Source organism: Rhinopithecus bieti, unplaced genomic scaffold (assembly GCF_001698545.2).
Source record: "Rhinopithecus bieti isolate Rb0 unplaced genomic scaffold, ASM169854v2 scaffold_8220, whole genome shotgun sequence".
NCBI classification, from domain to species: domain Eukaryota; kingdom Metazoa; phylum Chordata; class Mammalia; order Primates; family Cercopithecidae; genus Rhinopithecus; species Rhinopithecus bieti.
The window spans coordinates 3,207,970-3,223,422 of record NW_016806392.1 but is presented as its reverse complement, the minus strand read 5'-3'; the positions used below and the strand labels follow the sequence as shown (position 1 = coordinate 3,223,422).

Sequence of the window (15,453 nt, the reverse complement as noted above, 5' to 3'; positions counted from 1 at the left end):
TCAAAATAGAAAACCTATTTTTCCCATGGAATGTTCATAAGTAAATATGTAACACTTGACTAAAGTCAAGTAGAAAAGTTTTGTTTGATTCTTCACAAGAGACTGGAGAGCAGACGTTTCTTAAATATTCACAGAGAAATGTCAGCTCATAGAACAGGAGCACACTGGGAATTATGTGGAAGTAAAATCTGTATAGAACATTTATGGATATGAGGAGTAATGCACAATTCTGCCTAGAAAATTCTCAATATTTGTTTCATAACAATATATTCTTTCATAAATGGAAAGATTAAAGAATGATGGTTTCAGTTTTCTGCATATGGCTAGCCAGTTTTCCCAACACAATTTATTAAATAGGGAATTCCTTTCCCCATTGCTTGTTTTTGTCAGGTTTGTCAAAGATCAGATGGTTGTAGATGTGTGGTGTTATTTCTGAGGCCTCTGTTCTGTTCCATTGGTCTATATATCTGTTTTGGTACCAGTACCATGCTGTTTTGGTTACTGTAGCCTTGTAGTATAGTTTGAAGTCAGGTAGTGTGATGCCTCCAGCTTTGTTATTTTGCTTAGGATTGTCTTGGTTATATGGACTCTTTTTTGGTTCCATATGAAATTTAAAGTAGTTTTTTACAATTCTGTGAAGAAAGTCAATGATAGGTTGGTGGAAATAGCATTGAATCTATAAATCACCTTGGGCAGTATGGCCATTTTCATGATATTGATTCTATCCATGAGTATGGAATGTTTTTCCATTTGTTTGTGTCCTCTCTTATTTCTTTGAGCAGTGGTTTATACTTCTCCTTGAAAAGGTCCTTCACATCCCTTGTAAGTTGTACTCCCAGGTATTTACAAAGAACTTAAACAAATTTACAAGAAAAAAACAACCCCATTAAAAACTGGGTGAAGGATATGAACAGACATTTCTCAAAGGAAGACATTTATGTGGCAGACAAACTTTTGGAAAAAAAAAAAAAAACCTCATCATCACTGGTCATTAGAGAAATGCAAATCAAAACCACAATGAGATACCATCTCACACCAGTTAGAATAGCGAGCATTAAAAAGTCAGGAAACAACAGATGCTGAAGAGGATGTGGAGAAACAAGAATGCTTTTGGTGGGAGTGTAAATTAGTTCAACCATTGTGGAAGACAGTGGGGCGATTCCTCAAGGATCTAGAACCAGAAATACCATTTGACCCAGCAATCCCGTTAATGGGTACATACCCAAAGGATTATAAATCATTCTGCTATAAAGACACATGCACACGTATGTTTATTGCAGCACTATTCACGATAGCAAAGACTTGGAACCAGCCCAAATGCCCATCAGTGATAGACTTGATAAAGAAAATGTGGCACATATATACCATGGGATACTAGGCAGCCATAGAAAAGGAAGAGTTCATGTCCTTTGCAGGGACGTGTATGAAGCTGGAAACCATCATTCTCAGCAAACTAACACAGGACCAGAAAACCAAACACCACATGTTCTCACTCATAAGTGGGAGTTGAACAATGAGAACACATGGACACAGGGAGGGGAACATCACACACTGAGGTCTGTTCGGGGGGTGGGAGCCTAGGGGAGATACCACGTTAGGAGAAACCTAATGTAGATGATGGGCTGAAGGGTGCAGCAAACCACCATGGCATGTATATACCTAATGTAACAAACCTCCTAATTCTATACATGTTTCCCAGAGCTTGAAAGTATAATTTAAAAAAAAAAAAAAAGGGGGTCACATGACACAGCAAGTGGATCATGTAGAAAGAAGGTGTTAGCATAAGACTGGATGCTATTTTATGCACCAATATTATAACCAGTAAGTATCATTGATCACTTAGTAAATTCAGTTTTATACCATCACTGAAAAAATAAATAAAAAATAAAAATTCTAAGGACCTTTTGTTTGTCTGAAGGATTCTTTGTGGCATCATCTTAGAGCTTTCAGAGATCTTAATAAAGGCTTTTACAGTCACACCTTTGATTTCATCTTTAGTTCTTGCCTTTCTGTCTTTTCCCTAGATTTGATCTTTGCCCAGAAGCAGTGTGTTAATGTTGGTATCATTTGCTGACTTGAGAAGCTGGGAATGAGAAAAAGCTTTATTTTTAAACCGAGCAAGTTCTAGCACCTTTATGTTTACCAGTTACTCCTTTTGTTTTTTCTCTTCTTACATTCTACTATAAGTAATACAAATAAACCAGACAGTACCTTCAGTACTCTGCCTGGATATCTCCTTAGCTAGATCACTCAGTTTATTAGATTCATTTTCTATGTTCCATATAACTAGAAGCTATCATATTGCCAGACTTTCTGTCACTGCAAAATAAGGAACCCCTTTCCTCTAATTTTTTTCTGTAGTGTTTTCCTCACTTTATTTAAGCCCTCACTGGCAGCCTCTTTGCAGATTGTCTTTTGCTAATAGTCTTTTTCCCACAGTCTTGATTTCTCACTCATGCTCTCCTGAAGGTCCTTCAGTCTTCTATCCAGTCCTATAGGCATTTCTACCACATATTTTAGGTTTCTGTTTTTTTGGGGTTTTTTTTGTTTTTGTTTTTTTTTGATACAGCACTCCTGTTTCAGATGTCAAAACCTCTATTATATTTTGCTACATAATTAACCAAAATTAGTGGCTTAAAACAACAATCAATTATTATTTCATGGTTGCTGTGGATCAGGAGTTTAAGAGCAATGTAGCTGGGAGATTCTGGCTTAGGAGTGTTTCATGAGATTGCAGTCATGTGGTTACTGGAGCTGCAGACATTTGATGGCTTGACTATGGCTGGAGTATCCACTTTGGTTCCTCTCTGTGTGGATCTCTTTAAGGCGCTGCTTTAGGGTCCTCCTTCAGAAGATACTTTCTTCAGATCAAGCGATCCAAGAAAGAAAAAGAGCCATGTAGAAGCTATGTCATTTTTATGCCATTACCTCAGAAGGGAAATGTGAGAATTAAAGAATTTGTAGTCATAGTTTTAAAAGCAGCACAATCCCAATGGAGTTTTCAAAGTCGTCCCCATGATCTTTTTCATTCTGTCCACTAGAAGGGGAAATGTGTACGGAGGCCTGCCTGTGGGGAAGTTAGGGGAGTGTCTTTCGTGGTGACACATAATTTCCACTCACATTCCATTGGCTAGCACTCAGGTCACATGACCATAGCTAACTGAAAAAGAAGCTGGGAAATTAAATCCAGCTATGTGACTGAAAAGAAGAGAAAACAGGTTTGGTTGAATAGGGAGAATGGAAATTACCAACCAAAATAGGGAACACAGGAAGAAAAAGAATTGTGTCTTTCAGTATGTCTGTTTTTATTCCATATCAAATTGTTTCTTGTTGTGGTCTTGGCTTGATTGTTCAGTTTTTCTTTAGTAAAACAATAAACCACAGTAAGGTATTATAGTTATTTTGGTGGTTAATAGTATTCTAGGGAGTTTTCGTCAGCTCATTTAAAAATTTTGGATGAGTGCTTGTTTTGATTTTCTGTTTTTGAAATATGGGCATAACAACAGTTATTGTTCCTTCAAGTCCTTCTGTGCTTCTTTGTCCTATCGCATGATTATAAACCCTCACCAAGGGCTTTCCTTTTTCCCCTGGGGCATCTTATTGAATACTTGCATCTTCAGTATTTCATCTGGGCCCAATGCTTTGTCTATTTTAATACTTCTAATTACCTAATTATGTACTATAATGTGGTGACAAAGCCCTTTATCATCTTACTCTTTCCTTAACCCTTTTCTTGCTTAGGAAAGATTCTTTTTGTCTCTTTGTTGCCTGCATTACAGATAGCCTAGATATTTGCCTGCCTTCCCTTTATTGTCTGTATTATGACAGACCATTGCCCTGTTGAATGTCTTTCCAACTATCAGGCGCCTGGGTTCCTGGTTATTGGGGCTCCAAAGTTAGTGTTTAATTGTTCTCCATCCCTTACTTTTCAGTTCACTTCCACACACTGTAGTCATATGAGACCATATCCACATGGCAAATAGGATACTCTAGTTGTCATAAACTACTTTTGTTACAGAATTAGTAGCCATTCTATCATGTATAGATCTTTGTGTAATAAATGCAGTACGTATCCATGAGCCAAATGTAATAGAAATCTGTAAGATTTTAAAAAATTATGTGAATTGTATTTCAGGATAGCTAAAAACTGATGAAGGAATTTTTTTTCATTTTATCTATGTCTTAAAGGAAGAAAAAATATGATAGAATTATAGTTTTACTATTTTATGACTTTTAATGAATTATCAGATTTAGGCAGTGATCATTAACAGTTGGTAGAATCACCGAAAGTGGGATACATTAATGTTAGGTGCCTCCTGATGGAAGTACACAACACCAACTTATCACTGCATTGAAATCACCTCAAGCTTAAAACAACAGAATTTATTTTGTTGTTGAATCTACAACTTGGGCAGGGCTCAGTAGGATAGCGTATCTCTGTTCCACATGGTGTTGGCTGCAGTAGCTTGAAGTCTAGGGTCTGGCATCATCTGAAGGTTTGCTCACTCACCCGTCTGGTTGTTGAAGCTGGTTCTCAGGTGAGACCTCCTCTCAAGCTGTGGTGGGAACACCCAAGATGGCCTTTTCATATGGCTGCTTGGCTTCCTCACAGCATGGTGGCCTGGTTCTGAGAATGTGTCCAGAGAGAGCCAGACAGAAGCTGTGTTCCAGCACCACTTTTGACACATTTATTTTGTGAGAAAACTGGTCACTAAGGCCAGCACATACGCAAAGGGAAGAGAGTCGGGCTCTTTCGTCTTTCTGTGGGAGGAGTATCAAAGAATTTGCAAACATGTTCTTAAATTATATCATCTATAGATGAGACAAGAAGAATCTTGTCGAAAACTTGAATCTGATAAAGTCTCTAGGTCTAAGTGCCAGTTTGTAGGAAATACAGGGGAAAGGGGAATCGTTAAATAAGACAATGGAGGCATAATACATAAAATTCCGAAAGTGGGAAGCTTCTACAGGATAAAAATCTGGTTTCTTTAACAAATACATTGCAAGATAAAAAAGAGAAGAAGGACAAGTCTGTAGATTAAAGGAATCTTAAGAGATATATCAACAAATTGCAATGTACTGACAGATATTTCTTGGCTCTTAACAAGGTGTTAAGAATTTTTGGACCGTCACAGAAATTTGAACATTTACTGGATATTTGATTACTAGATTATTATTTTTATTAGTAGTAATGTTACAATGGTTACAATGGCACTATGGGATATTTTTGCTTTGTTTGTTTGTTTGTTTGTTTTGTTCTTTGAGACAGGGTCTTGTTCTCTTGCCTAGGCCAAAGTGCAGTGGTGCAAACATGGCCCACTGCAGCCTCTGACCTCTGAGGCTCAAGCGATCCTCCCACCTCAGCCTCCCAAGTAGCTGGGACTATAGGTGTGTGTCAACATACCCAGCTAATTTATTTTTACATTTTTTTTTTTTTTGTTAAAGGCAGGGTCTCACTATGTTGCCCAGGCTGTTCTCAAACTCCTGGGCTCAAGCGATCCTCCCGCCTTGGCCTTTCAAAGTGCTGGGATTATAGGTGTAAGCCCCTTCACCTGGCCTATGGTTATGTTTTTAAAGGGTGCTTGTCTTTTAGAAATACACATTGCAGTATTTATAGATATAATGATGTCTGGGATTAGCTTCAACATAATGCAATATTGGGGAGGAATATATGTAAAACAAATGATAAGTCATGAAACTAGCTGATGGGTACATTGGGGTTCAGTTTACTGTTGTCTTTTCTTTATAAATGTTTGAATTTTCTATAATGAAAGATTTTTAAAACTTTAAACCTATGTTGCCTACCAATTTTGGTTTATTTCAAGGTAGAAAACAAACTTACACACCAAATGTTTGTGATGGCTCTTATTATTACTGTGTACTATGTAAAATTTGTTTAAATACAGTTTCTTCACACATCTGAGAGAGAAACTTAAATACTGATCAATTGAGTCTAAACTGAAATATGACTTTTATCCTAAAGTAAAGATTTAAGACTATTTTAGTCTAAATTCCATTATGGACTACTTAATCTTTGCTGTTCATCTCTATTTTAGAGTTTTACCCTCACCTGTTTTACATCTCAATTTTATTTTATGGACAAATGTAGAAAGAAAGACTTTCTGTTAATAATAAAATTTGTTTCCAGTTCCTACTTAGTGTGGTTTTTTTTTCCTTTCTGTTTTATTTTCCTACCAGATATTTTGGGTTTAATAAATTAGGAACCTCTACAGTTTTAATTCCAGATTTCTCTCTTATTTCCATGAAACTGTAGAGTCATTGTTGATTTTTGAAAACCTGAATGATTGTTGCATCTAGTGTTGTTAGTATTCTGTGCTTTTAATTATGTTTCAAAAACAGATTTGCCTTTCCAATGATACTTGGGTTACACTGATGTTCAAATTACGTTACCTAGCCTGAATCTACACCATCTAGCATGGGGTAAATAAAACCTAGAAGTTTAATGAGTGGTAGGGAAGCTATTTTGAAACTTACAACATATCATCAAAAACAGATTATTACTCTTCCTAGATACGCTGCTCACTGTACTTTTCTCTCATATTTCTTATACCTATAAATGTAACATCTTCTGGATTGGATCCTGATACTGTGACCGTCAAGTATTTTTTGTAGGAAATATGTTATTGTGTAGGTATGTTCATCAACCTTCAGAGCTAGCTTCTTATGTGTAACTCTAAAGTCATGGAGTTTTACCTAAATGCATTTCTCAGATTAATTTATAACCGATTAGGGAAGCAGTTGGAAAGTGCTGCTGTTCTGTTAACTACCCAGATACATTGGCAGAGGTATTATTCCTCTGTGCTTCTGTTTACTTGCCTGTTAATCTCTGAGTTGGACTGGATAATTTCCAAAGACTCAGCACAAAACTCTGATTTTCAGTTCTTTTTCCAACTTTTGAAATAGTTTTGAAAATTTTACTTCTTTTTCAGAGCTTTTCTATATCTTTCTACCTTACTTATTTGATGCAATGGATTCTTCATCATTTAATGAACAAGTTATAGTTTTCTAACAAAGAGAGTGCCATGAAACTTCACAAATTAGCACTTCAGCATTGTAGAGCAAAATCATAGTTGGTGTGCTGTTGCATAGATATGCTATGTCTGCATAATACACATTTTCAATTGATTTGATATTTGCTAAAAGTAGGCAATTTAAATTACTACTTGCAATTGAATTCTTGTAGATCTGTAGTTTTTAATCTTGAAAGTGGTTAGTATTCATTTAAATGAAACCAGGAATTGGTATATAGTGTGCTAAAAGAAAAACTTCAGCCGAATTAAATTTAATGAAGTTTAATTGAGCAATGAATGATTTGTGAATCGGGCAGCCTTCCGAGTCAGAGTAGGCTCAGAGACGCCAGCACAGCCACATGGTGGAAGATTTATAGACAGAAAAAGGAAAGTGACATACAGATAACAGAAGTGAGGTACAGAAACAGCTGGATTGGTCACAGGTTGGTGTTTGCCTTATTTGAACATGGGTTGAACAGTTGGCTACATTTGATTGGCCAAAACTCGATGATTGGCAGACATGTACGCTACAGTCTGTTTACAGCTCCACTTGTGTTCGCAATATACAGAGAAACCTTTAGAGTGAACTTAAAATATGTAAGGAGGCAGCTTCAGGCTAAAGTTGACTTAACAAGTATACTTTACATTTTTAGTTTTTAGGTATTAAATTATTTATAGTTTATGGATACTCTTTGCAAAGTTAATGTAGCAGTTTTTAGTACTTTCTTTCATAATCAATTTTAGATTGTAACGGCTACACAGAATTTGGTTGTGCCAATGTGTGTAGAAAATTTCCAAAGAATAGGCCGGGCACGGTGGCTCAAGCCTGTAATCCCAGCACTTTGGGAGGCCGAGATGGGCGGATCACGAGGTCAGGAGTTCAAGACCATCCTGGCTAACACGGTGAAACCCCGTCTCTACTACAAAATACAAAAGCTAGCCGGGCAAGGTGGCTGGCGCCTGTAGTCCCAGCTACTCGGGAGGCTGAGGCAGGAGAATGGCGTGAACCCGGGAGGCGGAGCTTGCAGTGAGCTGAGATCCGGCCACTGCACTCCAGCCCCGGCAACAGAGCGAGATTCCGTCTCAAAAAAAAAAAAAAAAAAAATTTCCAAAGAATAGATGAGGAAGGGGACATGCAAAATTATTAAGTCAGGTGATCCAGAATTTTGGGAATGAAGCCTACTCAAAGACAGAGTTAAATTTATGTTATATAGTGAGGAGAGAAAATTTCACCTCTCAAAAGGATTATTCTTTTCTTAACTTAATGGCTAAGTTTCCCAAGAAATTTCTCTATACCAAGTTATTTTATTAACTACTTATCTTTTATCCTGATTACTTTAATTTGGGATATTTGATTTTAAAGGCTTTAGCAACTTTCTTTTGTTCCAAAATGTCATTTTAAAAGTTTTGTGTTTCTTTCCTACTTCAGTGCATTTGACATCATTCTGCAGTTTCTTTGGCTTCTCTGACATATGCTTACTCTTCAGGTTAATTTTTCTCTTCTTTAGAAGTTAATTATGCCACCCCTATTTGAACTCTGATGCCTGGATAGGGACTGCCTGGGAGATCATCACATTAAGCTTTATGCAAATATGTGAAGCAAGCTTGCTCAGATCCTTAGGTTGTTTACTGGCCCCCCAAAAAGAGGCTTCCTTGCTGCCACAGAAAAGGCAAAACAAAACAAAACAAACAAACAAACAACAACAAAAACCAAGCGAAACCTGTGTGGGCAGTTGCAGAACGGAGTTGTAAGCAAAAGTCAAATGAACAGATGAAGATAAAATGGGCCTTAATTTATTTAAAAAATTAGGACCAGAAGAAAAGATGCTTCACAGATCTCTAGCATAATTCACTGAAAACCGAGCTTGGACTAGAAAGTTATAACTGTCCAAGGCACCAACAGAGTAGCAGAGTGAAGCATAAAATAGCAGAGGTCTCCAGAAATGGGAGGCAGGAAACCATTATAATATGATGTAAAACAGCCACTATTGCTCTTAAAAGACTCATTAAGGAATACTTTTCTGTTTCAGTAATGCTGTATGCCTTCATGCTCTAGGTCATCTTCCACTCTACTCTCTCACGTTTTCTCTCAATTTTTAGTTCCAAAGCCACCTGATTTGCAATCTCATTATCTAAAGTATCATTACTCAAATACTATTATAATAATGGCTTCTATTCCTGAATATCTACTACTTGTCAGGCACTGTTCTTGGTGCTCTCATATGATCGCATCTTGATCACAAGATCAGTATTGGTATCCCTTCTTAATAGATGAGGCATTTAAGCAATCATTCACTCGAGGTTTCATAACTAGAAATTATGCAACATGAATTTGAACACAGGCTTTTCTACTTGGGTTTGGGACTTTTAAATTTCATTTTATTAGAATGCACTCTTATGTCCTTCCTACACTACTCTTTCAGGTTTATTCCTCCATAGAGTTAAATTAAAATACTGTTTTCTTTATCACTTTCTTATTCATAAATACAGATTTACTATGCTGTGTTTCCATAGTTGGAAATTCAGCATTCAAAGTTCTTTCCAGCCTTGCTCCACCTTTTCTTCTATCCCACTGTCCTGCTCCCAGCAGGCAGTGTTTCATGGAATTGTCTTTTCCTTCTGATTAATAATTACCGTGTTATGCTGCACTCTTGAAATACCCATTGCCTCCTGTGCCTTCGTATCTTTCTGTTTTGATTACCTTTTCCACTGATGTTCCATGTTCCTTTTCTCCTAAAAATTATCGTCCAAACTCTGTAATTAAACCCAGTTGACTACTACTACTAGATGACATTCCCTCAGCCCTTATACATTGATTGTGTATTGTGTTGCTATGGGTTTCTCTGGGTTCTTGCAGTTGTGGTGTTTTACTGCATTATAAAGAAATATTTAGAAGTCTATATTTTAATCAGATGAAAAGCTGATAATGTGGTTATATGTAATAACTGAAGTGTCGATATTTTACATCAAGGAAAAAGAATGACAATCTTTTTTTGAAAAAAATTAGTACTTTTACAAAATCACATTCTTATCCTAAAAACCAGTGGGCTAAAACAAAGCAAATCCCCATCCGCAGACAGGTAGAATATAATTCAAAAACTATCATATTCACACATGTATGAAGTATATGAAGCATGTGAAAAAATTTGAAATGTGAGTATGTTGAAGGATGTCATTTACCTCTGGGATATAATTATTTCCCCTTGCCTCACCCCTTTTTCATTCCCCACCAAAGGCATAAGTTGCATGGCAAACACAGGCTTGTTCTAAAATCTGAAGCTGCCCTTGCCTCGTCTTCGAGATTAGAATTTGAGAGTGATTCTTGAAACTGTGTTAGTCAGTTTCAATCTTGTATTTTCCTTTTCCAGGTTTCCTGAAATGCAGTTTTTCCAACAAGAAAATGTGAGAAAAATTCTTACAGATGTTCTTTTCTGTTATGCCAGAGAAAATGAGCAGTTGCTTTATAAACAGGTAATGAAAATATCTTACAGGTGGCATCCATTGACTCAAAATTTTCTATACAGCTTGACAAATGATAGAGCAATAATGTAGCCTTTATTGTATCCAAAGTTGTATCATAATGCTAAAGCAATCAGAGAGCTGCTTGTCAGCTGCATGGTGAGAAAGGTAAGCTCATTGAAGCACATATGCTTCTTCCTCATTATAAGACATTCCACCAAATTGTCTCCTTTAAGGTGTTCAGTCTTTTCTTTCAACTTTTGGGAGTTTGTTTATAAACAGCATCTTTGAAGGCAATCTAGTAATAAAATTTCGGAGTTGTATGTACAAATATTTTTCAGTATAGCATTTATAAATATGTGACATGTCATGTAAAAAATAATCAAGTATCCTATTATCCTTTAAAACTTATCAGTAATAGAACTTCAGAAAGTTTCTTTAAATTTTTTGAAATGTGTATTTAGTTCCTTTGTTACCCTGTTATTTGACTCATCTCATTACTAAAGCAAAGAAGATTATTGGGTTGTTTTATATTATTGAAATGTAAATTATTTAATATATACAGATGTATTTACATTTTTTATTTAAGTTTATGGTGTTCTAATAAAATACACACAGTTGGATATTTTATGTATTTCTCCAAATGCAAATGAAGTGAGAATTCAAGCTAAATTCTTAAAATCTCTAATAATCAAAAGTTATAATGTATATCTAATTTAGGACCACTGAACTTAATATAATAGAAAACACTTATGGTAAAAGCAATGTATTTAATTTGAAATAAACTAGATTTAAGGATGGTAAAACATGTCATACTACAAATATACTAAATCATACATTTTAAATTATTGTATATACATAGAATATCCAAGGGAACTAATTTTATCTTATTTTAACAGTAGTAGTATTTTCTGTATTAATTACCTGCTGACAATAGCTTATTAGAATTGGAAATGAAAAATAAATTGCATTTATAAGGGCAACCAAAAGCTATAACATGTCTAGAAAAAAATTAACAATAAAGATACAAAAAATATATGAAGAAAACTATAGGCCAGGTGCAGTGGCTTACACCTATAATCCCAGCACTTTGTAAGACTGAGGCAGGGTGATTGGCTGAGCCCAGGAGTTTGAGACCAGGCTGGGCAACATGGCAAAACCCCATCTTTACAAAAAAACCCCACAAAATTAGCTGGTCATGGTGGTGCACACGTATAGTCTCAGCTACTTGGGAGACTGAGGTGGGAGGATCCCTTGAGACCAGGAGTTTCAGGCTGCAGTGAGCTGTGATTGATTCACTGCACTCTAGCCTGGACGAAAGATTGAGATCCTGTCTCAAAAACAAACAAACAAACAAAAAAAATGTTATTCAAGGATGTAAAGCAAGAATCAAATAAATAGAAAATAGCAGTTTTGGATGAGAAGACTTTAAGTAAAATACTACTTCTTTATGTTTAAATGAATTAACATTCCAGTGATAACCTGAGTAAGATATGTGTTTTTTTAAAAAACTGGATACAGTTATTTTCATTTTAGTGCCTAAAAACGTTACACTTATTTTAATGGAGATAATACAATTTAGGGATTAAAAGCACTGAGTGTAGACTCAAATTCCTTTGTTTGAATCTTAGCTCTCTCGTTTACTAACTTCACAATCTTAGACAATTTACTTAACTTTTTTAATCTTTAGTTTTGTATCTGTCAGATGAGGGTAATAATAGTAATTACTTTATAGAGTTAACATTTGGTGCCAAGCAAAGGTTCATGTTGGTAGTTGTGGTTGTTTTTATTATCATCATCATTATAATAATTATTAAATGTGTTGGAATTACCATAGAATTTGTGGGAAAGGGAGAATGGCAAATGTAGATATTAAAACTTCTATAAAGGTTTTGTGATCAAACTAATGTGACAATATTATGTGAATTGATCATTGTTCAATGAAACAGTTTAGAAACAGGTTCAGTTTATATGGGATCTGAATATGGTAAAATAGAGAAAAGGATATTGTCTTGCTATATTTGGCTTTCCATCTGGAAAAACCATTAAATTATACATTTATTGGAGAATAAATTCCAGATGGTGGAAAAACATAAATATAAAACTAAAAGTATATAAAATACTAGAAGAAGATTTGGGATAAATTTTTTTGTAATCTCAAGACTAGGAAAGGGACTCGCAAGCAAGGTAGGTTCATCTACAAGTCAGATAAAAAGTCGAAAGACTAAAAACAAACCAAAAAGGAGACTAGGGAAAAAAAATTTGTTAGTGTAGAATTCTTTTGGAAGCAAATAGCAGAAGACCCCATTTAAAATGACTTTAAACTGTAAGGAGATTGTTAACACACTTCACATGAAGTGTGGGAGTAAATGGTTCTGCTGCATTAGTTCATTAGCTTAAAATCTCTATCGAAAATTCCAGGATTTTGGTTTTCTGCTCTCTTTTCATTATATTGGCTTTTGTTGTGAACCTTATCTCTTTGTTATTTTCTCTTTTCCTTTAAATACTTGAAAATACCCCACAGTAAAAGACTTGATGATAGTGAATCAAATCAGGATAAAGTTATTCCAAATTACACATCTGTTTTCCAATTTTTTTAGAGAAAGGAAAAATAGATTAAGGAGTCTTGTAATAATGGAAATGAGTTCTTTGGACAAGGAACAAAAACATAATAACTGTACACTTTGTGATGTACGTGGCCCACTGCATTTGTATGGAAGACTACACGGTCATATGGAAGATATGCTCTTGATCCATTAAAACAAAAATCTATCAGTTACTGAATAAGAAAGTATTATTAGCTTACTCCTGGGTGTCATTTAAAAATATTTAGTTACTCCTTGTATGTGTTTAAAATCCTATAGATTTTTTACAGAAAAATAATACCTTGCTGTAGAAGGACTAAATATTTAGCCAGATCAAATTTAAGAAAAGAACCTTAAGTTTCATCACAAGCTGTTAAAGCTATTATTTTGTACTAGGTGACACCCCGTTTAACATCGACCATATTGTTAATAGTTATGGGATTTTATTGAATTAATGAGACTGTTATCATGTAGTAGAATGTCTTGCTGAGTTAATTGAAATTGCTGAGATTATATAAATGGTATTAATGAACTTTGACTGCCTAATGCCTTAGCTTTAATAAAGACTGCTTGGTGGGCTAAATGAACACAGGCAGATAAAAGAACAGGTTCAATTTTGTGAACCTACAGGCTGTTGATGAAGAAAACTTTGTTACCTTTATTTTCAACTGACATGAGTTTGGAGTGCAGTGACTACTAACAATCCAGCAGGGATAAAAGCTTTTAAGCAGGCAGAAATGCTGACAATATAGGTGGAAGCAAAATACACATTTTGGGAACCAGAAGCATACTGTCAATACATTATTTTTTATTATGCTTTGTCAAATTTAAAGCATATTGAATTCATGATTATTATTTCTGGTATTTCTCTTTTCTTTTAAAGATGTCTATGTAATTGCCATTTGTAATTGTTAAACAGGTTTTACTAGTCTTGAATTGATAGCAAAACCAAAAATGTCTTTTAAGTATTTGAAAAAAAAATCCCTAGTTTAGATGAAAGTCAAAACTGAACTTGTAAAATAGGTTTAATGGTATTCAAAAGACTCTTAACCTCCATTCTGCCAATAACACCTTTATTTATTTATTTGAAATATGATTTAATGGTATTCTTTTTTTCATATTGTAGTTCAGCTTTTTTCACTATGTGGATATATTAAGTGGTAGATATTGCATTCATTCAGTCAATAGGTAGTGAGTACTTTCTTTGTGCTGGGCCTGTAGTAGGATCTGGATGTGTATACACACACACACACACACACACACACAATCACAGTTGTACAGTGTCCATTCTTACCTACAGTACAGTACAGTACAGTACAGTAGTTCACGCTTTCCTGCAGTTTCACTTTCTGTGGTTTCAGTTACCTGCAGCCAGCCATCATCCAAAAACAGTTGAGTATAGTATAATACAATATTTTGAGAGAGAGAGAGAGAGACCACAATCACATAATATTGTTACACTATATTGTTACAATTGTTCTATTCTTACTAATTGTTGTTAATCTTAGTGTGCCTACTTTATAATCTTTAATTTAAATCATAATTTTAATACCTTTGTCATACACGTGTATATATAAAAACAGCATGGTTTATGTAGTTTTCAGTACTATTTACAGTTTTAGGCATCTACTGTGAGGTCCTAGAATATATCTCCTGCACATAATGGGGGACTACTGTATAGTCATTTCTGTGCTTATTTTATTATTTTGTTCCTTTCTCTCTAGACTACAAGCTCCATCATCGTTAGGAACTTGCCCACTTCATTCACTTTTGTGTCCACAGCACATACAGGCATTTAATAGTTTTTGCAATAAGTGAATGATGAATGATGTTTGAACAAATGGAGAATCTAGACAGAGTGGTGTCACAGAAACTAGAGGGAAGAGAATATTTAAAGTTGGGAAGATTCATTTAGACAAGAAGTCTTTCTTATTATACTAGCCATAACTTGTTTTAAAATATATTTTTGGGCTGGGCGCGGTGGCTCAAGCCTGTAATCTCAGCACTTTGGGAGGCTGAGACGGGCGGATCACGAGGTCAGGAGATCGAGACCATCCTGGCTAACACGGTGAAACCCCGTCTCTACTACAAAATACAAAAAACTAGCAGGGCGAGGTGGCGGGCGCCTGTAGTCCCAGCTACTCGGGAGGCTGAGGCAGGAGAATGGCGTAAACCCAGGAGGTGGAGCTTGCAGTGAGGGGAGATCCAGCCACTGCACTCCAGCCTGGGCGAGACTCCATCTCAGAACAAGCTAACAAACAAAAACACCCAAGCATTTACTAAGTGGCTGTGCTATGTTGTGCAGTAGGTGCTTTACATGTCTCTGTTCCTATGATTCTGAGGCCCAGAGACAGGGACAGCGTGAGGGTGAGGCTAAC

General features: G+C 35.6%; 1 protein-coding gene across 11 annotated transcripts in view; it reads left to right on the top strand.

Moving 5' to 3' along the window:
- TBC1D5 (TBC1 domain family member 5) overlaps window positions 1-15,453 on the top strand; it is a 607,988-nt gene that overhangs the window by 353,771 nt on the left and 238,764 nt on the right. For 10 of the 11 annotated variants that reach the window (XM_017875878.1, XM_017875888.1, XM_017875885.1 and 7 more), the window contains one exon: window positions 10,400-10,502. In XM_017875878.1, the coding sequence (XP_017731367.1) occupies window positions 10,400-10,502 (103 nt within the window). Of the gene's footprint in view, window positions 1-3,202; window positions 3,294-10,399; window positions 10,503-15,453 lie in introns of those variants that run through there. The other variant, XM_017875889.1, reaches the window with a different exon arrangement.